The 27,443-nt window shown below is 43.3% G+C and overlaps 1 protein-coding gene across 5 annotated transcripts in view; it reads left to right on the forward strand.

Annotated features, from left to right (window-relative positions):
• Positions 1-27,443, forward strand: part of DPF3 (double PHD fingers 3) — a 180,274-nt gene that overhangs the window by 73,731 nt on the left and 79,100 nt on the right. For all 5 annotated transcript variants that reach the window (XM_033146477.1, XM_033146466.1, XM_033146457.1 and 2 more), the window contains exons 2-3: positions 6,282-6,442; positions 18,084-18,191. In XM_033146477.1, coding sequence (XP_033002368.1) covers positions 6,282-6,442; positions 18,084-18,191 — 269 coding nt within the window. The remainder of the gene's footprint in view (positions 1-6,281; positions 6,443-18,083; positions 18,192-27,443) is intronic.

Raw genomic sequence — 27,443 nt, forward strand, 5'->3', positions numbered from 1 at the left:
GGGGGTGCAGTGAGCATGAGTATGCTAGTTCCATCTCCTTCCATAACCATTTCCATTGCCCTCCAACTTGTGGAGGGCGACTATTTGCAGCAGGGAATCTTCTGTCCTTGTAGGGCTCCTTGTGTATCCACGCAACGGGGTGAGCTCCCACTGCTCTGTCCCAGCTCCTGCCAACCTAGCAGTTCGAAAGCACGCCAGTGCAAGTAGATAATTAGGTACCGCTTTGGCAGGAAGTCTAGGAGTCTAGGAGTCTAGGGCTTGCTGATCAGAAGGTCGGCGGTTCGAATCCCTGCGACGGGGTGAGCTCCCGCTGCTCGGTCCCAGCTCCTGCCCACCTAGCAGTTTGAAAGCACGTCAAAGTGCAAGTAGATAAATAGGGACCACTCTGACGGGAAGGTAAACGGTGTTTTCGTGCGCTGCTCTGGTTCGCCAAACCCGGAAGCTGTCTGCGGACAAACGCCGGCTCCCTCGGCCTATAGAGCGAGATGAGCGCCGCAACCCCAGAGTCGGACACGACTGGACCTAATGGTCAGGGGCCCCTTTACCTTTACTTTGGCAGGAAGGTAAACAGCGTTTCTGTGTTCTCTGGCTACCACCATGGTGTCCTGTTGCGCCAGAAGCGGTTTAGTCATGCTGGCCACATGACCCGGAAAAGCTGTCTATGGACAAATGCCGGCTCCCTCGGCCTGAAGCAAGATGAGCGCCACAACCCCATTGTCGCCTTTGACTCGACTTAACTGTCCAGGGGTCCTTTACCTTTACCTTTGTGTATTTTAGATCCCTGGAAAATTAGAGTTCTAACTTACACGGGGAGTCTCCGTGACGGGAGTAGGCTGCCCACTGCATATAATGGACAGGAGATGGAGCTAGCACAGTCATGGATGTATATTCAAGTTTTATTTATTTATTTGGTACTGCAAATCTTGCAAATTGAAAGAAATCTTTTAGTGTGGCAGCACCTACACTTTGGAACACCCTCCCTGTTGACGTCAAGCAGGGGTCTTTTACTCTTTGCTGTGCCTGCCTAAAACATTTTTTGTATAGGCAAACTTGTTAACATGTAGATGTTAATGTGTTTTGATCTTTCTTAAAATTTAATTATTTAACATGATTTTGATTGTTTTGATCAGCTCTTATTGATAATTTTAATATTTCCTGTAAACTGTTTAGAGATTTTACCACACTCAAGCAGCATAGAAATTAAGCTAAATAAATAAATAAATAAATACAATTTCATGCTACTTCCCTCTTGTTTTTCTGTCACCCTGTTTAGCTTATATTACCCTGACAGCATTCACAAGTTGAGTACGGTATGCTGGAGTAATGATACTGATAATTGCAGCGTCTCTTTTTCACCTAAGACAAAACGAAGCAGGTGGTACAGTCCTCAATAATGTCTCACTGATATATGAAATTTTCAAGTTTCTTTTTAAAAAAAATCAAAGTCAAGGGGTTATTCTGGATATTCCAAAGTTGGCAAGATGTGAGCAGATGCTTTTTATTTATTTATTTAAAATATTTATGAATCACCCTCCCTCCAAAGAAGCTCAGGGCGATATACAATAACACAAAAATTATGCTCTCTCCCTCTTTCTGAATCCACTCACACCCCAAAACCAATTTAAAGCACAGAAAGAGATGATAAGAACAAGAGATAGTTGATGAGAACAAAGCTAAATGTGGTAAAGTAGAGCCTATATTCTATGAAAACATTTATTTTCTGGTTAAAGCTATAGTAAAAAAAATTATAACATCAAATAACTGACACATCATTTAAAAAAAATCTTGAAAAAATTATTAAAAATCAAAATTGCTTATTTTTTATCAGCTTTTCAACTACTGCCAATAACTGAACCCTTTGATTTTCATATAACTTCCCCCCACCATAGCAAAACTGGTGTTTTCAGATTTTAAACAATCCTTGATTACACCAATTTAAGAAAAATATTTAAAGTTTGAAGTTCTACTTTTATTTTTAGCCTTGCAACTAAAGTGGTGAGCATCAGGGATTCTTATACTGGTAGCAATAGTTCAACTTTTGCCAACCTGGTGCCCTGCAGATGTTTAAGCCTAAAACTTCTATCAACCCCAGCAATCATGACTTTTTTTGTAGTCCCAAAACATCTGGAGGGCACCAGTTTGGCAAAGGCTACTGTAGTTTACTGTTCCCTAGTTTCTGTTAATACAAAGTGATGGGCACTGCTCAAATTTCATTCTTGGGAGGAATTTTTGGTACACACAGAACTTGTGTGATAGTTAGTTTTCATTCAGCATGCTCTCTTTTCTCTTAAATTCTCCTCTGTCTCTCTCGTTTTTTACTGTGCATCCCAGTTTTCACAGTCGCAGAAATTTGACGCTATGCTGTTAAATTGTTGATTAGTTCCTTTGTTAGTGTGTCTGATAAAACAAATGTGCATGTCACCCAGTTTTCATCAGCTTCATTTCTTTCTAGTGAGACTTAAGGTTGGGTTTGTGTGTTGTTGTCTCCTCCGCCCCGCCCCCCCACGCCTGCACTTTCTAATTGAAAACAGGGGTCTAGACAGTCGCCCTGGGACTTCTGTGCAAAGAGCTTTCTCAGTATGCTGGCATCTCCCTACAGATTGTATATCCACAGCCACATCCCCTCCCTTCCTGGTGCCATACAGGCCTCCGCCCCCTGCAGTCCCTTAGGGAAATGTCTCGGCTGGTACTAGTTCCACCCTGCCCCATCCCACATTCCCATATCCTTCAGGCAACTGGAAAATCCTAATAAATATCTGCTACCTTCTTCTTTTTCCCCTGTGCCTTTTTACACTTGCACGACGGACAAATTCAGCCGTAAATATAAACTCTCGCCTGAGTCTTTCCCGCTGCTTTGCTCCAGTGCCAGGAAAAGCCGCAGCGGTTAAACTTCTTTATCTGCCATGCAGCTGCTGAAGGAACCAGGCCACAAGAAAAGTGGTGGATTTAATTTAGTCTAGTGCGAGGGAAGAAATAAAAGAGAACAAGGTTCTCTCTCTGTGGGTGTACCTTTTAACAGCTACTGTGGCCTATTTATGCCCTTCTCCTGTTATTAAGCAGATTAGGGTTGTTGTTGCACCACCCCGCATATAAGCTTTCTGATAAAATGCCATATGTTGCTATGCGGCTGATTACTGGAGGAGGAGGACCACACAGTTCAGCATGGGAACATGGACTCACCCAGACACGGCTATATATGTAATTGCCACATTTCCCCCAAGCCCTGGTGCATCGTACCTCGTACCTAAGAGACCGCCTCTCCTGGTATGTCCCGTGTAGGACCTTAAGGTCCTCAAATAATAATCTTTTGGAGGTCCCGAGCAACAGAGATGCTAGGTTGGCCTCAAGTAGGGCCAGGGCTTTTTCAGTATTGGCACCGACTTGGTGGAACAGTCTATCACAAGAGACCAGGGCCCTGTGGGATTTGGCATCTTTCCGCAGGGCCTGCAAGACGGAGCTGTTCCACCTGGCCTTTGGGTTGGTTTCTGTTTGATAGTTATGCTTCATTCTTTTATTGGTGGGCTATTTGAAAATGAGACTGCAGTTTTAATTTTGAATTTTGAATTTTGAATTTTAATCTGTATTTTAAATTGATTGTTTTTATGTTGTTGCTGTGATTTTAATTAGTGTTAGCCGCCCTGAGCCCGGTTTTTGGCTGGGAAGGGCGGGATATAAATAAAAATTTATCATCATCATCATCATCATCTTTATGGCTCCTCTCACTCCACACTCTTTTCCTTGGACCAAACTTCCCTATATTATCACAGACCCTCCAAGTGTCCCTATTTTCCAGGGACAGCCCTGGATTTATGGAAGCTGTCCTGGTTTTTGATTGGATCCCAGAATGTTCCTGGGCCAGCGTGGTAAAGTGTTTAGAAGAGTTTGGATTTGATAAGAGGGTGGACTCGTAATCTGGTGAACTGGGTTCGCATCGCCGCTCCTCCACATGCAGCTGCTGGGTGACATTGGGCTAGTCACACTTCTCTGAAGTCTCTTAGCCTCACTCACCCCACAGAGTGTTTGTTGTGGGGGAAGAAGGGAAAGGAGAAAGTTAGCCGCTTTGAGACTCCTTCGGGTAGTGATCAAGCGGGATATCAAATCCAAACTCTTCTTCTTCTTCTTCTTCTTCTTCTTCTTCTTCTTCTTCTTCTTCTTCTTCCTGTTTTCTTTAGGACGTCCTTATTTTCATTGGAGAAATGTTGTAGGGTGTCTCCAGAAGACACTGTGAACAGAAATAATGTTTTATTATAATATATGTTGGAAGTCACCCAGAGTCACTGGGGGAACCCAGTCAGATGGTTGTGGGGTATAAATAATAAAATTGTTGTTGTTAGGGAATAGGACATCACTATTTTCATCGGAGACATGTTGGAGGGCATGCTATCACCTCCACCTCCCCAGTTCATCTGTCTCACTCTCTCTCGTTCCACCCTCAACCTTCCTGCTGTCTAGTTGCTCAGTCTGTCAGTTTTCTTGGCAGTGGGAAGCATGGTGTGTGTGTGGTGCAGGGGGAGGTATGTATGTCCAGTCCAGTGGTTGCTTAGCAACCAGGATATGCCCCCACACCCTGTCCCGTTCTCTTAAGCTTCATTGGTGAGAAAGGCAAAGGGAGGGTGAGGCAGTCAACTAGATGAGTAGCACTGAGCAGTGGTGGAGATGCCTTCTGGCTAGGATCTTTATAGCCTCCCAAGGGGTTTGTAACCGCAGGATCTTGTGTCCCTTTTGGGCAGTGAATCAGAGCGGCTCAGCCCTCCTCAAAGCTGCATTCTGTCTTTCTTTCTGTGCAGCTATTTTCCTCTCTCCCATGTTGTGCTTTATTTACTTTTTAATTATCAGAATGCTGTACAATTCATTTTATGAGGGTGGGAGAAGAAGAATGCTGTACAGCCCCTCTCCCTATCTACAGTAGTCCTTTAACAATTAGGCCTAAACCTCACCACAGCACGTAACAAGGATACTAGTTCCTGTTTGAAACTGGCAAGGATGATAAACATCCTGACTGTAACTAATAAATTGTACAAATCATCTTGTTCTCACCACACATCAATCAAAACACAACTGCCCTAAGCAGGGATGGGTTTTCCATAGTCTCAGAAAAACAGAGTTTGATGTGGAGATACACCCAGACCAATGCTTAACCGTGTTCATTCAGAGGGAATTCCCATTGTGTTCACAATCCATGGATCAATCCGTGTTTAGGATCTCAGCTAATAACTCTATGAGAATAACTCTCTGAGACAGCCATTAGTGCAAATTACATGCTGTTTTGCTTGCCGTTTGATGCCCATTTCAGTGCGCATGAGAGCACATTACCAAGTATACTTGCTTCCTGTTAAACTACATAATTACCTGTCAGGTGAAAGTTGTTACAAGTATAAGGCATAATAGTGAATCAGACATGCGGCTTTAAACTCAATTATTTTTTCATTTTAAAATTAGGATAACCTGTCTCTACATCCAACTTGCATGCTTTTGAAAAACGTGTGTTTCTCATGCTGGCTCTTGTGATAGCACAGCCTACTATTTCTGCAACTGCAGTGCAGACCCCCAGAGTTTCTGTTAACATTGCAGAGGTTTCTAAGTTCACTCTCAGTTCATGTTGGAACTGAAAATCCAGTCATGTTTGAAACTGTGGGCCTCTCCAGGTGTCCTTTTTCTTGTGCATTCATGGTTATTTGTGCTCATGATGGTATTGGGGCTTTTGTACATGATCTCGCTTTGGTTCCTGCTCCCACCTGCAAAACGTTTGGGGCAGACATACTGCTTTATCAGTCCAATCAGTGCATGTGGCTTAGTTGCCTGCTGAAATCCAGTAACTGTTTATACCACAAATATTGCTGGCATTTTTTTGGTCCTGCTTCTGTTGCCCTATAGCACAAGAGTCCCTGTCCAGATGGCAATAATGTGGTAATATTGGAGACACACCACCAAACAACTAATAGAACAGAATGATGCGTGGACAGCCCAGTGTAAATCCACAACCAATGCGCTATTATTGTGTCAATGTCATGTTGCAGAGTGTACCCACAAAAAGCCACCAATCCGCTCCCTTCTTAAAAGTTAGGGCTTCACTAGCTTTCTCCCTTTGTGAATAATAGGCCTGTGAGGGGTGGGAAGGTGTGGAGAACTTCAATTAATTGTGTACTTTCAATGCTTTTCAATAATTTCATTATCCTGTAATTGCACTGATCTTTGCCTATTATATGCCCCTTTCCCTCTTTGATCCTGGGGAAGGTGGATGTCCACTGCTTCATCCTCTGCTTCTTCCTCCTCCTCTGCAGACTTGGGGACCAGTTCTACAAAGAAGCCATTGAACACTGTCGCAGCTACAATTCCCGGCTATGTGCTGAACGCAGCGTCCGTCTTCCTTTCCTGGACTCGCAGACAGGTGTAGCTCAGAATAACTGTTACATCTGGATGGAAAAGAGGCATCGGGGACCAGGTACACATTGTTTTATCAGTGGCATGGAGGACGCACAGAGTTCTGCTACCAGGGACTTTGAGAAGCCACACGCAGGAGGGCCTGCCTGAAAGGATATGCTTGAAAGGGATTCCTTTTGTTAACTGCAGAAGATGAGCAAACCCAGTGGAGACTGGTGCTTATTGGGACTGGTAGGGTGGAAGGCAGGGAGCCCAACAGCTGGTGCAGCCACAGCCAATGACAGGCAGAGCCAACCAATGCCAGTTTGGTCTCCCTTCTCCTCCCTGTTGTGTTCTACAAAGGCAAAGCTGAGACTAAGGAGGAGGAAGATGACAGACAGGTCTACTTCCTGGACTGGCTGTAAGTCAGAAGGCCGGGAGGCAGGAGGGGGCTGGCTGAGGTTGGTGGGGCACTGTCCCATTTCCCTTACTAGACCAGCCTCCACTGAGGAAGCTCTAATTATTCCTTTGCCCCTGTTCACTGTCACTAGAGAGGATTGCTTGACATGTTGTTTCCTTCTGATGCAGCATCATCTCAGCCCCTTTATTTCTATTGATCTTCATTGCATAAGTGCAATGGAAAGTGAATGGGAAATGGTTTTAAGTAAGAGTAGCGAGGGAAAGGCATCCGTACGTTGTTACTGATACACTTGAGAATAATGAACCTTATTTCTCAGAAGGAAAAATGCATTAGTGGCGTGCTTGCAATTTTAAAGTGACTTTATCATTGCCCGTTTCAGAAAGCGATAGGGAGTGCCTTGTTCCCTTCTTGTACATACCATAAAAGTTTAACATGTTAATAGTAACGCAAGGAGCAAACTACAGTGGTACCTCTGGTTAAGAACTTAATTTGTTCTGGAAGTCTGTTCTTAACATGAAACTGAGATACCACTTTAGCTAATGGGGCCTCCCTCTGCCGCCGTCGCACGATTTCTGTTCTCATCCTGAGGTAAAGTTCTTAACCTGAGGTACTACTTCCGGGTTAGGGGAGTCTGTAGCCTGAAGTGTTTGTAACCCGAGGTACCACTGTATACCTTACATAGAATTCTTGATACACCCCTCCATTTTAAAAATCCAAACCAGCTGTTTCAGAGTGGAAGGAAGTTGCGTGTTGCACTCGTGCAGCCTTGCAGGAACTCAGCCTGCCATTGGCTCTGGCTCCACTTACTGCTGACTGCCCAGTCCTCAACCACTAGTTCCAGTGGGCACCAACCATTGCTGCAGGTTCAGAAAAAGTATGGGATAGAGTCCTGGGGGACTGCACTCCATATCGAAGAAAGCTAAGGTGCCAAAGAGTAGAGTTTTAACCCAGCTTTCTAATAATAATAATAATAATAATAATAATAATAATAATAATAATAATAATAATATTTATACCCCACCCATCTGGCTGGGTTTCCCCAGCCACTCTGGGCGGCTTCCAACAGAATGTTAAAATACAATAATCTATTAAACATTAAAAGCTTCCCTAAACAGGGCTGCTACTATACTAATTTTACTAAATAAAATTTACTACTATGATAATTTTACTATTCAGCCTCTTGCTACCTGCACTCTGAAGTGGCACAGTCTCAGGGACCTGAATGCACAGGTTGCCTCTGGGTATTGTTTTCTTCAGGTGTTACACACTGTACTTCTGAATAGCACTGTGACCAATGAACAATTCTTTCCCATTCATTCTGCTCTTTAGCCCATGTACTTGAAATATATTCATTATCCGACAGGGGGAAAAAATCATTCCTTTGTTGCATCACCTTACTCTCGTACAGTTCTCTTAATAAATGCTGTATCTCATGGCAAACAGTTGAGGGTTAATTTCACACAGTACTGCACATAACTCCTTTCCTCTCTCTCCCCCCCACCCCCCGGCAACCTTTCACTTTAGCTTTGAGTTATGACTCTTCTACACTAATGAGATAAACAACATAACTCATTGCGGGTCCCACTATTTCCTTTATAATCAAATGGTTAGAACCTTCTGTGGTTGCCCTATAAGGCACTGAATTGTGAGGCAACTCAGGAGAATAAAGAAAATAAAAAACAGCCATCCATGTATTCTCACATATGTGGTGCCTATGTCAGAACTGGGGAGATCCTTGCAACTGTAAGAAAAGAAATGACTGTCTTCCTGGACTTGCCTTCTAAACTTCTGTTTGCAGAAGAATAAAAAAAAGAACACCACACCATGCTTCTTTTGGAAAATTATATTGCAGTGGCTATGCTCAACACACCCCTTTCCTGTTCCAAATTCAGTAGACTCTGCTTTTGAAGATAACACAAGGTTACTTCAGATTAACAAGATTGTGTAGTAGGACTGCTTGTTAGCATACAGTCTCGTCAATTAGGAAAGGAAAAAGCAGGTTTTTATGTAGGGCATTTCCCATCCCTGTTGTGCCTCTTTCTACTGTAGCTGCTAGGGGTTATCTGCCCAATCAGCTTTTTGAGTTTGAAAGCTTTATGCCTGGTATGAAACAGGGACAGACGACTGAGGGGTTGTTTTCTCGCCCCTTCCCCCCCCCCTCCATTTTTTTCCTCAGGATGTAAGTATAAGGTGTTCAGCTGCAGAACTAAACAAAAAAAAAAGCCCACCCCACAATCCTCCATTTCAGCCATGTCTATTTAAATTAACTGGAACAATTGCTGCTTGCCCCAAGTGGGTTGGTAAGTATCCTGGCACCCTACTTTAGCATGTGCTGCATCTGCGTCGTTCCCCCCCTCCCCATTACCATTATTCTCCTTCTTTAGATCAATGCTTTTAAGCTGCCAGTTGCTGCTGCTGTTCTGACCAGGGAACTTTTGCCTCCCCAACCTTAAAAAGACAGCCACTCTCAGTTTGAGTGACCTAATTCTTCATTGATGGATAATGTTGTAGAAGAATGTAGCTCTCCGTGGTGCAAAGCTATATAAATGGCACTTTCAAAGTGAGAAGGAGATTGCCAAATGCCCCTTATTTTAAAGACAGCCAGTCTTTTCACAAGGGATGTCGTCTTTGTTCCGGAGTGATATCCTTATAGCACTTAATATGGGCCCCTTATTTCGGATTTTAGATGCAATACAACACAGAAGAGAACTGAAACTGCGTCTGCAGTGACAGGTATTTCTGAACTTTTGATCTCACAACCTTGTAGAAGAGAGAAGAGGTTGAGGGAGAAGCTTTGCAATGCCTTTCACCCATTTCATTCCACTTCATGTGTCACTTTGAGCTAATCAAGTGGGAAAGCTCATAGTGAATGAATCAGCTGTTGGTTTCCACATCGCCTGAAACATATAAGCTTCCTCTAAAAGAATGCCTGGTGTTCCTTCAGTCACAGGTGGCACTCAGAGGCCAGTCCTAAACTAATGTTTTCTCTAGAGCTGACTTCTCCAGCCAAGTGCCCTATGGGTGTTTTGTTGTGGCAAATGGGGTAGGACAGAGCAGTGGCAGCACCCCACCAGATGTGTTGTAACCAGCATGCTAGCTGGGACTCATGGGAGTTGTAGTCCAAAACCTCTGGAGGGTACCAGGCTGGGGAAGGCTGCTCTCGAGCAATTGGTGGGTATGAGTAAGAGCTTCCATTCATCTCTGGAAGTAGCCACTGTTGCCACTACCAACATTTTCTTAGTATTTAATAAAACAAAATAAAAAATTCTTTCCAGTAGCACCTTAGAGACCAACTAAGTTTGTTCTTGGTATGAGCTTTCGTGTGCATGCACAGTATCTGAAGAAGTGTGCATGCACACGAAAGCTCATACCAAGAACAAACTTAGTTGGTCTCTAAGGTGCTACTGGAAAGAATTTTTTATTTTGTTTTGACTATGGCAGACCAACACGGCTACCCACCTGTAACTGGAACTAATAAAACAAGTAGGTCATATGGAACAAAAGCAGGGTAAATTAACTTATATTTTAAAAATAGCTGCCTTGACATTACTTGTGACCTTGTAGTTGTCAGAATGAATAAAGGACTGGATTCCTCTGTCTTAATTATTCTGCAGGAGGAAGGTATGTAGCTAATGTCATTTCCCCATATCTATCACAGTAGTATGAAGAGTTCCACTCTCTGAAGATGCCATTAAGGGTACAGTGGTGCCTTGGTTCCCAAACGGCTTGGCTCCCGAACAAATCGGCTCCTGAATGTCGCCAACCGGTTTGTGAACTTTTTTTGGAAGCCGAACGTCCAACGTGGCTTCCGTTGGAAGCTCCTGCAACCATTCGGAAGCTGCGGCTTGGTTTTTGAATGGTTTCAGGAGTCAAACAGACTCCAGGAATGGATTAAGTTCGAGAACCAAGGTACCACTGTATGCCTGCACAAAAATATTTTGGCAGAATCTATTATAGACATGCATACAGTGCTACCTCGGTTTAAGAACAGTCCTGTTTAAGAATGATTCAGTTTACAAACTCTGCAAAACCGGTTTGAGAACTTTACCTTGGTCTGAGAGCAGAATCTGAATGGTGGAAGGGCACCAGCGGCAGGAGGCCTCATTAGGGAAAGCGTGCCTCAGTTTAAGAACGGTTTCGGTTTAAGAACGGATTAAGAATCCAGAACGGATTAAGTTTGTAAACCAAGGCACCACTGTACTGTGAAAAGTTGATGGATCTGATTTGGTGCTGTGTGCTGGATCATGTTCCTCTTTGTCCCTGTTAACATTTCACCTTTTCTATATATTAAGAGGTACTGCGACCGTGTTTTCAATGCGATGGTAAGCATGTTTCTGGCCTGTACCACTTCAGGCTGCAAGTGCTGGCTTACATGATTGAATACTCTTCCAAACACACAAATAAAAACCACTGCCCATAGAAAACGAGATGTCAAAGATGAGCCTTGGCTAGAACACTTTCCCCCAACATGTTAGTTTTCTAAGTGGATTTTTTAAAAAATTGTCTGGTGAGCTCTTAGTAATGTTGCAGTGTAAAGTGGTGCAGGTCTTAATTTATCAGCCCAGTGGTAAAACTTGGTGTGACATTGCATTGTAGCTGCTATTTGCCCCACTGGGGTAAATGCATAGATATCACATGGATTCTGGTAAGTGTCCACCCCCACTCTACAAATACCCAGAGAGGGAGGGTGAATTTACTTGGAAGGAAGCGCAGTGGGAAAGTTTTGCTGCTATTGAGAAGAACTTCTGGATCACTTTTGGTTGGTTCCTGAAAAAAGGCTTGCGTTTCCTCCAAAATCTCACATGCAAGTCTGTACACTACAGCTCTCCCAGTCGAGCACAGCATCATCCCATGGTGCATCTAGGTGGCAAGTGCATTCTTCCCATGCTCCTTCTTTGCCACAGCGGGTTGTTTAGTCATTCAGCTACAAATTCATAGAAACTCCCCTGGGGAATGGTAGGGATTTCTCTCTCCCCGCAAACACCTCTGAACTCAATTTAGGAATATAGTTGTGATGAAGAAACAACATTTCTAATCCCTGCAAATTAAAGTAGTCTGGAAGAGCCTTAGGACTTAATGCAGATTAAAATAGCATAGCATTCTTGAGCTCTCTTTTCATACAATTTTCAGATGATATAAAGTGGGATTCCCGCCTTCCCCCTCAAGAGACTTTCTGTTCATGCTTATGGGCTTAAGTGAATATTCTCAAAGCTGTGAAAGGGCCCTTCAGAAGTCACAGCAAAAAGGCGAGTCCTTGCATTTCCTCTGTGGGTTCACCACATATTTTCTGTAGAGTCTGAATGTCTTCTGTAACTATGTGGTAAACATACCAAGGGAACATAGTCAACTGTGGTCCCCCAGTTTTTTGTTTTTAAACCATGTCCACAAAACATTATAGAAGGGGCCCATGGCTGAATAATTATAATGTGTTGGGTTGCTGGCAAGGAGCATATGAACTGGGTCAGCTAGTGATTATTGTCCCAATAATACAAGGAAATTTGTGACAAAGGACAGGTTGATAAATATGGGGCAGAACTCCTAGCAGCTTAGTTCCCACCCACCAGATTGACTGTGGACCTGAAGACCATGTTCCACAACCACTTCTCTTCCTAGTATTAAAGGGAAGCCAGTGTAGTTCAGTTCACTGCAGCCCATTTCCTTTTTTTAAAGTATTTTTTTATTAAAGATTGTCTTGATTTACAAAGGTGTGTGCAATGTCTCTCTTGTATTTTTCCCATGTAACATTTTCACAAATCAGTTTTGGTTGTTGAGACATTAAGAACAGAGGGGGGAAAGAGGTGGGTGGGATGGGGAGATGGGTGGGGTGGGGTGACGATGTTTCTATTTTACTTAATATATGTAGGGTTTGGTGTCAGCGTTGTTTGTGTAGGTTCTCTGTTGTTTGCTTGTGCTCCTTTGGCAGTGACAGAGGTCGGGGTTGGCGTAGGGTGTGATTGTTCATTTGTGATTGGCTGTGGTGATCTTTGGTTTCCTGTGTGAGTGGGGTGGGTGGGTTTTTTTGATCAGCTTAGCCATATTGATTTGTATGGCCCATTTCCTTTCTTATAAAAATGTTCTTAGATATTTTTTTTTAAGCCTGTGCAGACCAGACAGGACATGCAATTGGTGGAGTTCCTCACCTTTGAAGAATCCCCAGATGGAGAACAAAAATATATTTTTTATTATTCTTATGATTTATTACATAGCCTCCTAACCCTGGGGTAGAAGTTGAAAGCTCACTTTCAGTAGCTTGATACAGCTGATTCCAGAGAGGCTGCGATTTCTAACCTGTTCGTGAATCACTCCAGAGTTTGTGAGCCTTGAGAGGAGGAAGGGTGGGCCAGCTTAATTGAATGCAAACCTCTCTTGTCAGGAAGTGTGGATGCTTCAGAATGAAAGCTACAGTTAGATTTGCAAAATTTGACACCCTCGCCTCCATTTGCTTATGGTGAACTTTTTTAGAGAGGGAGGGAGGGAGGGAGGGAGGGAGAGAGAGAGAGAGAGAGAGAGAGAGATTTATTAAGGGTTAAAAAATAATTACGCTCATTATCATTGTCCATATTGGAAAATATGTATTTCTTTAGAAACTTGCCAATAGTTCTGTTTGTTTTACTTGTTTCCCATATCTGGGCCATTCTTTCACAGTGCAGCTATTTAGCATGGTCACATTAATTGTGAATTACCACCGGCAGCGTCCAACATGCTGAAATAATCTCCACAAGATTTTACGTGTGTTTTTGCAACTATTTCACATATAGCAATCTTGACAGCCATGTTAACTAATATTTACAGTCGGCTGCAGCTTGATGATGGTGGGGAGATCACCACAGGGTTGTGTGCAGGTGTGTGTGGTGAATCTCTCTCAATAAATTTGTCTGATTCTTTGTGGTGGCATCGTTTAGCACTGACCTCTCCTCAGGGAATGGAAAGGTGGTTTTTGTTTTTTTTAAAGCAAAGTTGGCCAGTACAGTGGTACCTCGGGTTAAGTACGCTTCAGGTTAAGAACTCCGCTTAAGAACAGAAATCGTGCTCTGGCGGCGCAGCGGCAGCAGGAGGCCTCATTAGCTAAAGTGGTGCTTCAAGTTAAGTACGCTTCAGGTTAAGAATGGACCTCCGGAACGAATTACCGGTAAGTACTTAACCAGAGGTACCACTGTACAGTCAAATCTTATTCAGTGGTGGGCTGCATATGCATGTGTGGTGGTGGCTATGCCCTGTTAGGAAATCGTTCTGGGATAATAGAATCTAATATTCCCACAGAAACTCTTCTATGAGTTTCTGTTATATGGCCTAATGTTCCAGGAAAGTACCAGGATCTTAAATGCCATGAAAAAAAATCATTTTCTTTCTCCCTAACGGCAGCAAAACAAAGAACCAAGTCCTATGCTTTACTGAGCAGCTGTGCTCATCCCCCAATGATTTCAGAGCCCAGGCAGGTTCATATGGGACAATACGGTCCTTCAGATCACCTGGACGTAAGCCATATAGGGCTTTATAGGTGATATTTATTTATTTATTTATTTATTTATTTACTTACTTACTTACTTAATTTATATACCACTCTTCATCTGAGGATCACAGGGTGGTTTATACAGGGTGATTTTCAGAATAAAAACAAAAAAAGTAACACAATAACAAACAAAACAACAACCCCTCTCCTAGTTTAAAAGGCCATAAAGGTAAAGGTAAAGGTACCCCTGACAACTCTGGGGTTGTGGCGCTCATCTCACTCTATAGGCAGAGGGAGCCAGCGTTTGTCCGCAGATAGCTTCCGGGTCATGTGGCCAGCATGACAAAGCCGCTTCTGGAGAACCAGAGCAGCGCACAGAAACGCCGTTTACCTTCCCGCTGGAGCGGCACCTATTTATCTACTTGCACTTTGACGTGCTTTTGAACTGCTAGGTGAGCAGGAGCTTGGACCAAACAACGGGAGCTCACCCTGTCACGGGGATTCGAACCGCCGACCTTCTGATCGGCAAGCCCTAGGAATGTTTTCGCCTGGTGCCTAAAGATGTGTAATGAAGGTGCCAGGTGAGCATCCCTGTGGAGAGCACCCCACAAATGGGAAATGAGCATTCCACTGCAGAAAAAAGGCCCTTTCTTGTGTTGCCACCTTCTGGACCTCTCATGGAGGAGGCACACGAAGAAGGTCCTCAGATGGTGATCACAGGGTTCGGGTTGGTTCCTATGGGGAGAGGCAGTCCTTGAAGTATTGTGATCCTGAGTCATTTGCAGCTTTATAGCTTTGATTTGGGCCTGGAAAGTAATTGGCAGCCAATGCCATCAGGCCAGGATCGGTGTTATATGCTCAAACCATCTTGCCAAATTCTGCACCTGCTGATGTTTCTGCTCCATCTTCAGAGGCAGCTCTATGTATAACACCTTGCAGTATTCTAACCTAGAGGTTACCAGAGCATAGATAACAGAAGTTAGGATATCCTTGTCCAGATAGGGGTGTAGCTGGGCCACCAGCCAAAGCTGATGGAAGGAACTGCACACCGCAGAGGGTACCTGAGCCTCAAGTGACAGCAAAGGATCCAGATGTACCCCAAGCTGCGTACCCGCTCCTTCAGAGGGAGTGTAACCCCATCAACAGCAGGCAATCTCCCATCCATCCTGTTTAGGGAATCACCCACTAACAGTGCTTCAGCTTTAACTGGAATGAGCATTTTGAATTGTGCTCGGAAACAGCCAACGTTGTAGCAAGATTTATTATACAGGTTATTTCCAAGCTAAATTCAACATTCTGCTGCGGATATATAAATTCTTATGTGGTTTTGACCTGAGGTGCCATGTAGGAATGGAGGAGAAATTTGTGTGGTCTGCATTTTAAAGCGAATCAAACTAAGCCCCCTCCTCACAGTCGGAGGTGAGTTGGGTAAAGACTCCAGAGACAACAATTTTAGAACCAGGAAAATTTGCTTGATACTACAGTATTACCATTTGCATGCCAGGAAAATATCTTTCCAACCCCCTGCCCCCAGCCTTTTAAATATTTTAAGTTGAAAATATTTCAATGTGTTGATCTGGTAAAGTCTGCCCTGAAATCTTTATTGTGGAAGGTGCTATCAAAACCCATAATGGTTCATTCCTCTCCTCCTTTCTGAAATGATACCCAAAGGTGGGATGCAAGCAAAGGTTGCCTTCAGGCCAAAAGAGCTGCTTCCTCTTGCTTAATTATAAATTTGGCCCTGTGTGGGTCACCCAACAGGGACAGATCTAAGAGCTAACTCCTGCAAAAAGAAAGAAAGGAAAACCACAAAATCTCGCCAGTACCAGCTCTGTCCTTTCATCTACTGCTGGGACTATGACCCCCAACAGCATCAACCATATTATCAAAGCCACATTCACTAGAGAATTCTTCAGTGCCTGTCAGCGATGCTCTTATGGCACGCCCATGAGCCAAACAGTTCACCCTCTAAGTGAGAAAATGAATGGACATAAATAATAGGGTATTAGAAATGGAAATGTCCAAGTGGAGCACTTTTCAGGCTCCCCGGGAGGTTCTGTCTCTGACCTTAAGATTGCCATGTTTAAACAGAAAGGCTTAGAAGAGAATTAGACTGAGAAGCTGCCCAATTAGAGTTGGCTAACAATTTTGCTACTGTATCTCTTGGTCTAAATAAGGGCTATAAAAAGTAATTGTCCCCCATGTGATAGCTGCTTTTGTGCTTTGATGTTTCAGCAAACGCAGAACCCTGCTAGGAGGACTTCCATGCTTTTTTGGGGAAATCGTTAAATCTTACCTTGTTAACCTAGTTTTTTGCTCCCATGCACCCTCCACCCATGTGTACTTATCGGCTCTTGCAGTCTTTTACCTATTGCAGCTCATGCTACAATTAACAGGTACTTCTTCAATGCCCTGCAGGACTCATTTGTCTTTTGTGCTGGCCAGAAGCAGAAGAACATAAAGTCTAGACTATATTATAATACTATATTGTGTCTCTTCATTAATTTATTTTAAATGTCATATTTTTTTCTTGCCACCCCAATTTTGTGAACTGTTTGTCACACTGTTGCTACTATTGTCAGTATACCGTGTTCTAGATCAGTACACAAGGTTACTAGTTTGCTAAAAGGCTACCTTTTTACATATTACCCTTTTATCTTGATTGTTATGAATTTCTAATACCTATTGGGCATACTTGCAGCAAACTAACCAATTTTCAATGAGCAGTCTACAAACTTGTCAGGATTCTTTTTTTTTCGAGTTGTCATGCTGTAACTCTGGATTCTGAAAAATGCAGCAACAAACTTGTTGTTGTTGCAGAGGAAAACAAAACCTAAGCCATGTCTGCATTAAACTTCAGAAATTCACATTCGTGAGCCCATCTTGACACCATGCGCCCCAAGCAAGCCTCCTCTGGTGCCACTTACCATGTCGCAAATGCTGCTTGGCAATGTTCTCCCAAGTAAATCTTACAGTAAGAAGACTGTCTTCTCATGCCTACTCAGAAATAAATTTTGCTAGCTTTCTTTAGCAAGCTTAGACTTTGTTCACACTCCCATTTGCTGTACACTCACTGTGTTTCCAATGCTGGGTTATTAATCAGTGTTCACAAGGCATTATCCAAAATGCATATGTATGCTGTACGTTGTTATAAAATACTACTGTTTGATGCATTGTTTATCAAACCAACTTCACATCAGTTGCAGCCCTTAAGCTGTCCGTAATCCATCTCTAGCCAAGGTGTGAGCACCTTTGTATAGGGTAAAGATATCTCTGCCTATCAATGTTCCCTGGTGTGTACACAAACAAAAACAAATCAGACACTGAGGAAGGTATGTTAATGTGAACAGGTGGGGGGGGGAGCTGTGAAACACACCCTGGGGGTGGGTGGGAAATGACTTCACTACACTCCAAGGCAGTAATGTGAACACACCCTATGTCTACATGAGATTTGCATTCATATGTGCATGCTGTAAACCGACCTGTTAGGAGCTGTTCTGGATTCACACCATTGTGCAGCTGAGTGGTGTTAGGGATGCTGTGGACCCATCGCTAGCATGATTAGTATGCCACATGATTTTGGGACCACCCCTGGTGCTGGGGCATCTAGAATCGCACTTGCTACATCCAGTGACATCCAGCTATGGAAAGATGCTAAGGAGTTTTGCAAGGCTCTATCTAGTTGGCTATAATTTTGAAGAGAAGCTAAAAACCCTTCAAAGACAAGATATAATGAAGTATGATTCCAGAGGTGAAGAAACAGTGAGATTCTAGCAAGGCTAATGATGGTTTGACAGTGAAACAAGATTGTGTGTGTTTTAATTGTTGTTTTCGTTTCCTTTTAATCCTCAGGATTAGCACCAGGTCAGCTCTATACGTATCCTGCTCGTTGTTGGCGTAAAAAGAGACGTTTGCATCCTCCTGAAGACTCCAGGCTGAAGTTGCTGGAGATTAAACCTGGTAGGTGCTCCTCTCGATGTAACTCTGGCAGGCACAACCTCAGGGGTTTTGAACTTTCCTTTCTGTCTTTGCCTATCTCTTGTTTGTAAGCAGAGAATTTTTGCTAAAATCCATTGTGTTTTTTTAAAGGAAAAACCCATTCATTCTGAATTTAAGTGTGGCTGTAATTGATACCGGTCTTGAAAGACCTACATTGGCTCCCAGTATGTTTCTGAGCACAATTCAAAGTGTTGGTGCAGACCTTTAAAGCTCTAAACGGCCTCAGCCCAGTATACCTGAAGGAGCGTCTTTACCCGCATCGTTCAACCTGGACACTGAAGTCCAGCTACGAGGGCCTTCTGGCGGTTTCCTCACTGTAAGAAGCGAAGTTACAGGGAACCAGGCAGAGGGCCTTCTCAGTAGTGGCACCTGCCCTGTGGAATGCCCTCCCATCAGATGTCTAAGAAATAAACAAGTATATGACATTTAGAAGACATCTGAAGGCAGCCCTGTTTAGGGAAGCTTTTAATGTCTGAATTATTGTATTTTAAATCTTTTGTTGGAAGCCACCCAGAGTGGCTGGGGAAACCCAGCCAGATGGGTGGGGTAGAAATAAATAAATAAATAAATAAATAATAATAATAATAATAATAATAATTATACTGTGGGGAACTGCAGTATTTATGTTGAGGCCAAGTGTTTTTCTCAATTTTAAATACTTGAAGTTTGGGAGGGCAATGTATCTCCTGAGTGTTATGCCTCATGATGGCATATCCTAATAAATCTTTACTAAGGCTCCATTCATCCATTACAGCCATAGCATAGTTGTCTGTGAAACAACTGTGGGTGCAATTCCATATGGGAAAATATTTTTGTGTGTTGTAGTTTCCTACATAGTTCAGCAGATAATCACAACCGCCTGAAAAAAGTAGTCATGCAGCTCTTCCAATGCAATGTGTAGGAAATCCTTCAATAATGTGTGTGTGTGTGTGCGTGCTTATATGCATGGTGTCTCACAAGGAATCATGGGAACTGTAGTTTTCACTGAACTGAAGGCAATCCATGACATTGACACACCATGAATGTAGATTGTAAAGCTGAGAACAAGTACCGTCCTAGTGTTGACATTTGTAAACGATATAAAAATGCTTCAAACAAATAATTAAGTAAAATAAAACAATATGTATGCGTATGTATGCGTTCCTTTATATTTCCAGCTTTGCTGTTTTCTGCTTTCCTCCTCATTGCCAAGCTATTAAGAAATGAAGAAGGGAAGAATCCTTGTGCTTCTTTATTGTTAGCAGTTAAAGACAGTTGAAGCACTAACAGTTTATAGTGCTTAAATATTCATCAGAAGGAAGGTGTTCTCATACTGTTCAGTTTTGGAGAGGAGGAGCACCTGGATGTCTAATTGTATCTTTACTTGCAGGATTTACTCTTGATAAAATCCCACAAAAGTGGCAGCCTCTTCTGGGCAAACAGGAAGACTCCAATCCCTATTGCAAGATACATAGAACTAAACTGGTGTGTGTGTGTGTGTGTGTGTGTTTCTTTCTCATTTGTTCAGATTCAGTTTTATTCACCAGAGAGAGAAGGCCCAGTGGTAAAGAATAGGTCTTCTCTGTTTGAACCATTGCAAAATTGGGGGCATATTTGGATCTTAATTTGGCTTAATCACATTTGGCTTCATCACAGAAAGTAGCCAGATGGTCAGTAATGGAAACCAAACTAAAGTCTGTTTAGGATACTAACTGAGATGTGTAATAAATCTAACCACAGCAATCCTAATATCTAATCTATCTATAGCATGCTCAACACTGTATAGTATAAATATCAAACACTTAGTCATGTCTCAGCCACAAAAGATAAAGTATTTAATGAATAAACCCAAAAGCCCTTTTCACATTAGCATGTTTCCACTTAACTCCTCCCTCCAGCCATACGGTAGAAAATGGGAAATCTCTCTGAAACCAAATGTCATTGTCCAGCACCGCACAATTTAATTTATGTGTCTGTCTGTACATACTCATTTAACAGTAATTATGGATTCTTTTATCCACTGTGATCAAATGCTAAGTAGCTGTTTTCGAGTGCCCTTTGACTATGGTATCCTGGGAGGGTTGTTCACTCTGATGCTGTACGATAACATGATCAAGGGTCTGGTGATATTAATTCTTGTCTGAAAAGAAAACCCAACAGAGTCATATTAAACATTTATTTATTATGGCAGAAACAATGTCTAGGTTCATCTGCAGTATCAACTTGAAATAGCGATTTAGTCACATTGTGTTCTATTAAGTATTTAGGAATTACAAATAGTTATCTGTGAAAAATCAAGGAGAGGTTTTTGGAGGAGAAAATGTGTCAGAAGAACATTGTGCTAGCATACCACAACAACCCACAGTAAATTTTCTGCAGCATGCTCAGCTTTTTTGATAACCTTGTGGGAAAGTATATCAGAGAATCCACAAAGCTGGGGGTGGGGGAGAAGCAGAGGGGAGGAATTGTCCCAAGGGAGCTTCCCTTTTGCCCTCCTCACTCTCCAAGAGGACTTTGCAAGCTTTTGCAAGATTAAAGGTGTTAGCTGCAGGTCCGAAAAGTCAGCTAATCTGCAATTCATAGCCCTTTTTAGATGCAAGGAGAGCGTTTCCTAAACTTTTAGCAATTGAAGCATACGTTCTTCTAAATTTAAATTCATAATTTTCCATCTGAAGAGGTTTACGTGGAGAGTATGTAAAAGCAAGAATTATTTCTCCTCAGAAGACTCCATAAAGATTTGTTTCTGCATGAGTCACTAATCTGGGCTTGCCTCTTGATTGGAAACAGGCAAGTCCAGAGCAGTAAATCTTGCAAAGATACGACAGGCAGCCTCTTCTGTGGGTGGATGACTTGGCCAAGGCCACAATCTGAGTATATATGCCAGAGCTCTGAACACCAAACCAAGCCTCCTTTTCTTTGACCAGACAGATGGCTTGCTGAACATTGCTACTATCCCTCATCCCCATATTGGCAGACACAAAAGGAAAAACTCATCCAGGCAACCTCACATAGCGTTACCACTGCACATAATGCACCTTTCACTTATTGGATTTGGTGCTGAACGTGTGATGATAGCCACTAAGAATTCAATCCTATACACATCTACTCAGAAGGAAGTTCCACCGAGTTATTCCCAGATAGGTGGGTGTGGATTTCCACCTTATTTAGATGGCTAAAAACCAGAACAACAAACCAGGTATTTGGAAAAGAAGTCTATCAACTACCGGTAGCTACATGGCTTCCAGTCTGCTTCTGGGCCTGGGTCAAGTGGGGACTCGCTAGATCTACAGTTTCTGGAGTAATGTGCAGATTGGAACATAGCTATCCATCTGATTTTACAGTATGCTTCTTTGAATGTTGCAACAGTTCCTACCTCAAAAAGCATATCAAAATGTTTTTAAAATGTGTATTTTGACATGGAATACTTTCAAAATATTTTATTTCAGTCTGTATTTAAATATGAATTTTTACAATAAAACCACAGATGAATGTGGGAATGAGGCAGAATGGATTTTTGAGGGATCATATGTGAAAGCAACTTGGTAAGGATCCCTACATTCAAAGTGCTGCTTTTGAACATTAAATGCTCCTTAGGAGCAGTATATTTGACAGATGGCCTACCTCCATACATACCTACCCATACTTGAAAGACCTTCAGTGGGGAGCCTCCTTTGGGTGCACTTGTCAAAAATTGTGGGGCAGATGGCTACCACAGAGAGGGCCTTATCAGTGGTGGCCCCCCAAATTCTGGAGTGCTTTCCTCAAAGAGGTTTACAGATATGTGTTTACTTGGAATGCACCAGCTCTCCCACCTCCAATTTAGAGAGGTGGGAAAGCACAAAAACACAACATGATGGGCATGATAAGCCAGCCCACAACCTCTGTGGTGGAACGCAGACTGTGTCCTGAGAGGCATGGGCTGAATGTGATCTCTGCACAGCCCATTGCACAACATTCCAGCATGCCTGTGCTCTTTTAAAGTCTCAAGTGCACATGCACCCATTGAATGACTATTGATTTACAGTGCCTGGTAATATGAATGTGTGATTTATTTAGGATCCACAAAGGAGTATTGATTTCTCTCTCTCGAACCTTTTTGACCTTAAAAGGGGGGGCAATGCGACCTGTGTGGTCTTTATGTAGTGTCCAGTGGCACAAGGTACCGATCCTTACATTTAGGCTTGTCTTCTTCCTTTTAGATATTTCTCTCAGTCCTACCCACCCACCCCTGCCACCTCACTGTATCCTAAGCTGTGAGCCAACTTCACTGCTCCCAGCTATCCTGTTAACTTTTCCTTGGGTGTGCTCAGAGAAGTGGGTTTGCGAGTTCTGTTTTCCCCTGCTTTTTGCTGCTCAAACAAAACATACATAAATTCTGGATTGGAGGCAGTTCCCTTTCTTCTGTTCAGCTCTCCCCCATCTTTCAGGCAGGCTATTTCCCCCTCTTCCCTTCAAGCTCCCCCTGTGTTTGTTCCAACGTTTGTAACGTTTGGAAGAGGGTTTTTTTTATTTTAGAAATTATAATAGAACGTATCGTTGCACTTTTAGCCGCAATTCTATTCTAATAGGGCGGAGGAGGAAGAAAGAAAGAGGATAACATTCACTAACAGAATAATGCCAGAAAAGAACTAGCACCTGTTTCTTATTAAGAAGCAGCGCTGAACATAGATGCTGGAACCAGGGAGAGCTAAAGACCAGGCATTTCTCTTGGGAGAGGTGAAGAGTTGCTTGACTGTCCCTCTCCTCTTTCCCGAGGTCTTCATGCGTCACTGTGGAGTTTGAACTGCCCATGGCTTAGTTCATTCCTGAGAGATAGCAGGTGGCCTTCAGCAGAGTGGGATTCTAATCTGAGGAAGCAAAATACTTCGTACGTGGTTTCAACTGCCTAACTGATGTCCTTCATTCTGTGTTATTCTCCTTAACTGTTTACAGGATTAGCATTTTCACCAACACACCATTTTGGGGTGTGCGGGGTGGGGTGGGGGGAGAGGAGAGGGCAATCTCAATTTTTCTTCCTTTCTTGTCAGTGAGTGTAATATGACATCTGGGTTTATGTGTGTGTAAGGTTAGTCCTGCTTACATGCAGATCTCTATTTGCATTCCTGTGTTCAGCTCGGCTTCTGTAATCACATTTGTTTTACTGGGCAAAAGGTCTTTTCAATGGCTTGTTGACTCAGGAGGAGACTTGGGAAGCAAAGAAGGGCTGCCAAGGTTTTTGTTATCGCAGAGACAGCTTGAAAAAAACCCACAACTCTCCCCAACTAATAACCTTCCCTCTTTTTATCAGGTGTTAGAAGGTGTGTTCTATTGTACGTACAAGTGTGTATAAGATCCTAGACAACTTCAAATAGCCTTGAAAAGGTTGGAAGGTTAAAATCCTAACAAGCACTGGGCATACTTCTTTCTTTCATTTCCACCAAGCATCACTAGTGTTACTTGTGCTTGTGCATGTCTAGATCTAGCCTTCAGACTGAGGCTCTTCCTCCTCTAGAATCCCAGCCGAGAGGCTCCCTTGGCATTCATGCTTTGAAACTAGGCTGGCCAGATGCACAAGAGTTCTCTCTCCCATTCATAGTTCTGTAGAAGAGGGAATTTCAGCAGTTGTACCTTATCAATCAAGCACTAGAGCAAGAGCGGAAAGATGAATTGCTGTTCTCCATCACCGCTGTTCTGTCATGCTCACTATTGTGGACAACATTTATTTATTTATTTATTTATTTATTTATTTATTTATTTATTTATTTAACATAATACGCCTATCATTTTATGGGGGGGGATTAGAGTGGGATGCACCCGTAGAAAAAGTGCAGTACCTTCAATGGATTGAATAGTTGGTTGCAATTCCAGTTATAACTTACAGTGGAAGAGCAATGATTGGGTAGTGCAAGGTATCACCCATCTGGAGGTACCCTTTGACAGATAGCATGGTGGTATAAAAACAAACAGGGCTATGTGGAAGTAGAACAGAAGTGGTCAATGCCTGCTCCTTTAGGAGCGAGAGGGTGCAAACAGCTTAACGGGAGAGAGGTCCAGTATGGTATGGCAGTTAGATTGGGAAGAAGAATTTGGATTTGATATCCCGCTTTTCACTACCCGAAGGAGTCTCAAAGCGGCTAACATTCTCCTTTCCCTTCCTCCCCCACAACAAGCACTCTGTGAGGTGAGTGGGGCTGAGAGACTTCAGAGAAGTGTGACTAGCCCAAGGTCACCCAGCAGCTGCATGTGGAGGAGTGGAGATATGAACCCGGTTCCCCAGATTACGAGTATACCACTCTTAACCACTACACCACACTGGCTCTCACTGGGAAGGCACAAGTTCAAAGTTCACAGGCTCAGGGGCGTAGCAAGGGGGGCGGGGGGCGGGCCGCCCCTAGTTCCAGGGGAGGGGGTGTGGCACTTTGGCCAGCCCATCCCCACCCCACCCCACTGGGCGGGCCCCGAACGGGGGCATGTCGCCTTTCCCCCCTTCATCAGCTATTTTTCGGCGGTAGGGGGGGCGCGGGCCAGCGAGGGGGGGGTGTCACGCTTGTCACTGGCATGACACCCCATCTCCGCTGGCCCACCCCCCGCTGAAAAAAAGCCGCAGAAAGGGGGAAATTCCCCCTTTCTGCATCCACGGGCGTCGTGACGTCACAATGACATCACGGCGCACGCATCGTGCACCTCCCCCGGGGGGGTGCCTCTGCGCCGCTGCTGCCCCCAGCAGCGCAGAGGCTTGCTACGCCACTGCACAGGCTATTCTTGGGCCAGTTACTAGCCTTCAGCCTAAGCTACATCACAGTGATGTGGGGATAAAATGGGAGATGGCCAGGATAAAAGTCTAATTGATAGATTGACTGATATTGTCCATTTAGATAAAGCATTTCCCCGCCCCCCATGGAAATTGCAGATTACACACCTTCCCTGTACCACACAGTTTGCCTTTTTGATATATGAATATCGCCATTTACACAGTACCGACAATACTCATTTTTTTTTGCTCTGGAAATGTTTGCTGCCTTCTTTCTGCAGTTCTTGTAACTTGTGACAACTTACTATTTTACCACTGGCATTCAGCTGACTTTGCTTCCTGTGATTTAATAGCAAAATTGCTAGTCCTTCAGAATGACTGCCCCAGATATATACTGTTTAATGAAGCTAATACGTTATATAGAAATGTAACATGGCTACTTCAATCTGTGAATAAATATTTGACGTGTAATCTGCTTTTTGAGATAACACGTTGTGTAATATTTACTGCATTTTTTTTTTACTATGAAATTAGCCGCATTCTCTGAAATTTTTTTTTGTCGCTCTACTTATCATTACCAAAGTCCTCCCTGCCTCCAGCAGTGTTGGGGGTCCTGTTGCACTTTTTACTAGATGGACAGGTGGAAAATGCAGATGGAGACAGACTACAGGCCAGATCTTCCCCCCAATGTGTAGGCAGGGCAGAGTCAACAGGAGGCACAATGGCTGGACTAGGGAGCGTAACTCCCTTCTTTCTCCAGAGTGTCTGGAGAAACCCAGCCCGATGGATGGGGTATAAATAATACAACAACCACAACCACAACAACCACAACCACAACAACAACAACAACAACAACAACAACAACAACAACTCCACGTGTTGTTATTTGCATGGTGGGGAAAACTCTGGACAAGATTACGGGGGGGAAACAAACTGCTGCTTCAGAATCAAACTTCGGTACTTTTCTAGTATTTTCTGAAGAAATAGATTTATTTATAGTGCTTGTTTGCCTTTAGTAATGACAAAACACCACAAGTAGTTCCCTTGTCTTCAATTTGTAGAATCCAACTTTTTTTTTTAAGACTTCCTTGCCTTGAATCAGTACAGAAAACTACTGTTTTGGGGCCAGCAGAGGGAGTAATATTACAGGATTTATTTTGTGTGTATGGGGTTTGATTCTGCTTTCATTTAAGCTGATGTATGTCAGAAGTGAGTTTGTTCATGGGATTAACATAAAACTGTGCACTTAAATTCCTGACTGCTATACCAAAAGCACAGGTGCAAAATAGAAACGTACAGCCATAAAAGATCCGTCACTGTAACTTTTTGTAACTCCAGCCAGTACAGGTGCTCAGATTTGTGACTGCAATGCTAGTCAGTCATTTATGCAGGTGATGGGAGAAATGTGCACACAGCTGGAATATTTTTGAAGTTTTTAATTGCAGCCAACTTCCTGGCTGAATAAGCATGCTGCTTTTATATGGCAAAGTGTTTTACCTATTCTTTCACCTGAGTGGCAGCAGTAAAAACTTTCCAAAACTTTTCTGGTTGTTTGTGCTTATCTCCCTAGTGAGCAGGGATATGGCTGTCTAGGATCACGTCCCTGGGTTTTCATGTGCTGCTGTGTTCATACACTTCAAATGTGCAGATTTTTACTCCCTTTTGGGAAGGAGGGGAATACAGACATACTGCTAGTTCAATATACTCTTTTTCTAAGCAATTTAGAGAATAATGGGATAGGCTCTCATTCCCAGATCTTCTGCCAATCCTCAGAAAAACTACAGCCTGGTTCCTGCCTCCATGTTTTACATTGGTATAGATATCCATGTACAGTCATACCCTGGGTTGCGCACACCCCGGGTTGCGGACATTCGAGTTAAGAACGGCCACAACCCGGAAGCATTTCCGGAGCGTGTGCAACCCCTGGATGCGCAGAACACTTCTGTGCACTTCGCGCATGCGCAGAAGCGCTCAAATTACGCTACTTTCGGGGGGGTTTCTCTTTGGGGGGCGTTTGTGTTAAGCACGCCCGTGTTACGTAGTGTGATCCCGAATGGATCGCGTGCATAACATGGGGTACCACTGTAATTGTTCTAGGCATGGAGCTAAAGGATGTCACACATCAAGACTGGGTATGAAGTATGAACACTGTTTCACTCGTTACTCTGTGGCTCTGTGACTGCAAGTACAGTGGTACCTCGGAAGTCGAACAGAATCTGTTCCGTAAGTCCGTTCGACTTCCAGAATGTTTGGAAACCAAGGCACGGCTTCCGATTGGCTGCAGGAAGCTCCAGGAGCCAATCGGAAGCCGTGTTGGGAGTTCGGGTTCCAAAGAACGTTCGCAAACCGGAACACTCACTTCTGGGTTTTAATATGTTTGGGAGCAAAAACGTTAGGCTCACAAGGCGTTCGGGATCCAAGGTGTGACCATACTAGCAAGTTCTTTTATGCCTTTGCTAAAAATGTCTGGTCCTATGGATGTACCGACAGTGTAATAAGCCCAT

The sequence above is a fragment of the Lacerta agilis genome, chromosome 1 (assembly GCF_009819535.1).
Source record: "Lacerta agilis isolate rLacAgi1 chromosome 1, rLacAgi1.pri, whole genome shotgun sequence".
Lineage (NCBI taxonomy): Eukaryota > Metazoa > Chordata > Lepidosauria > Squamata > Lacertidae > Lacerta > Lacerta agilis.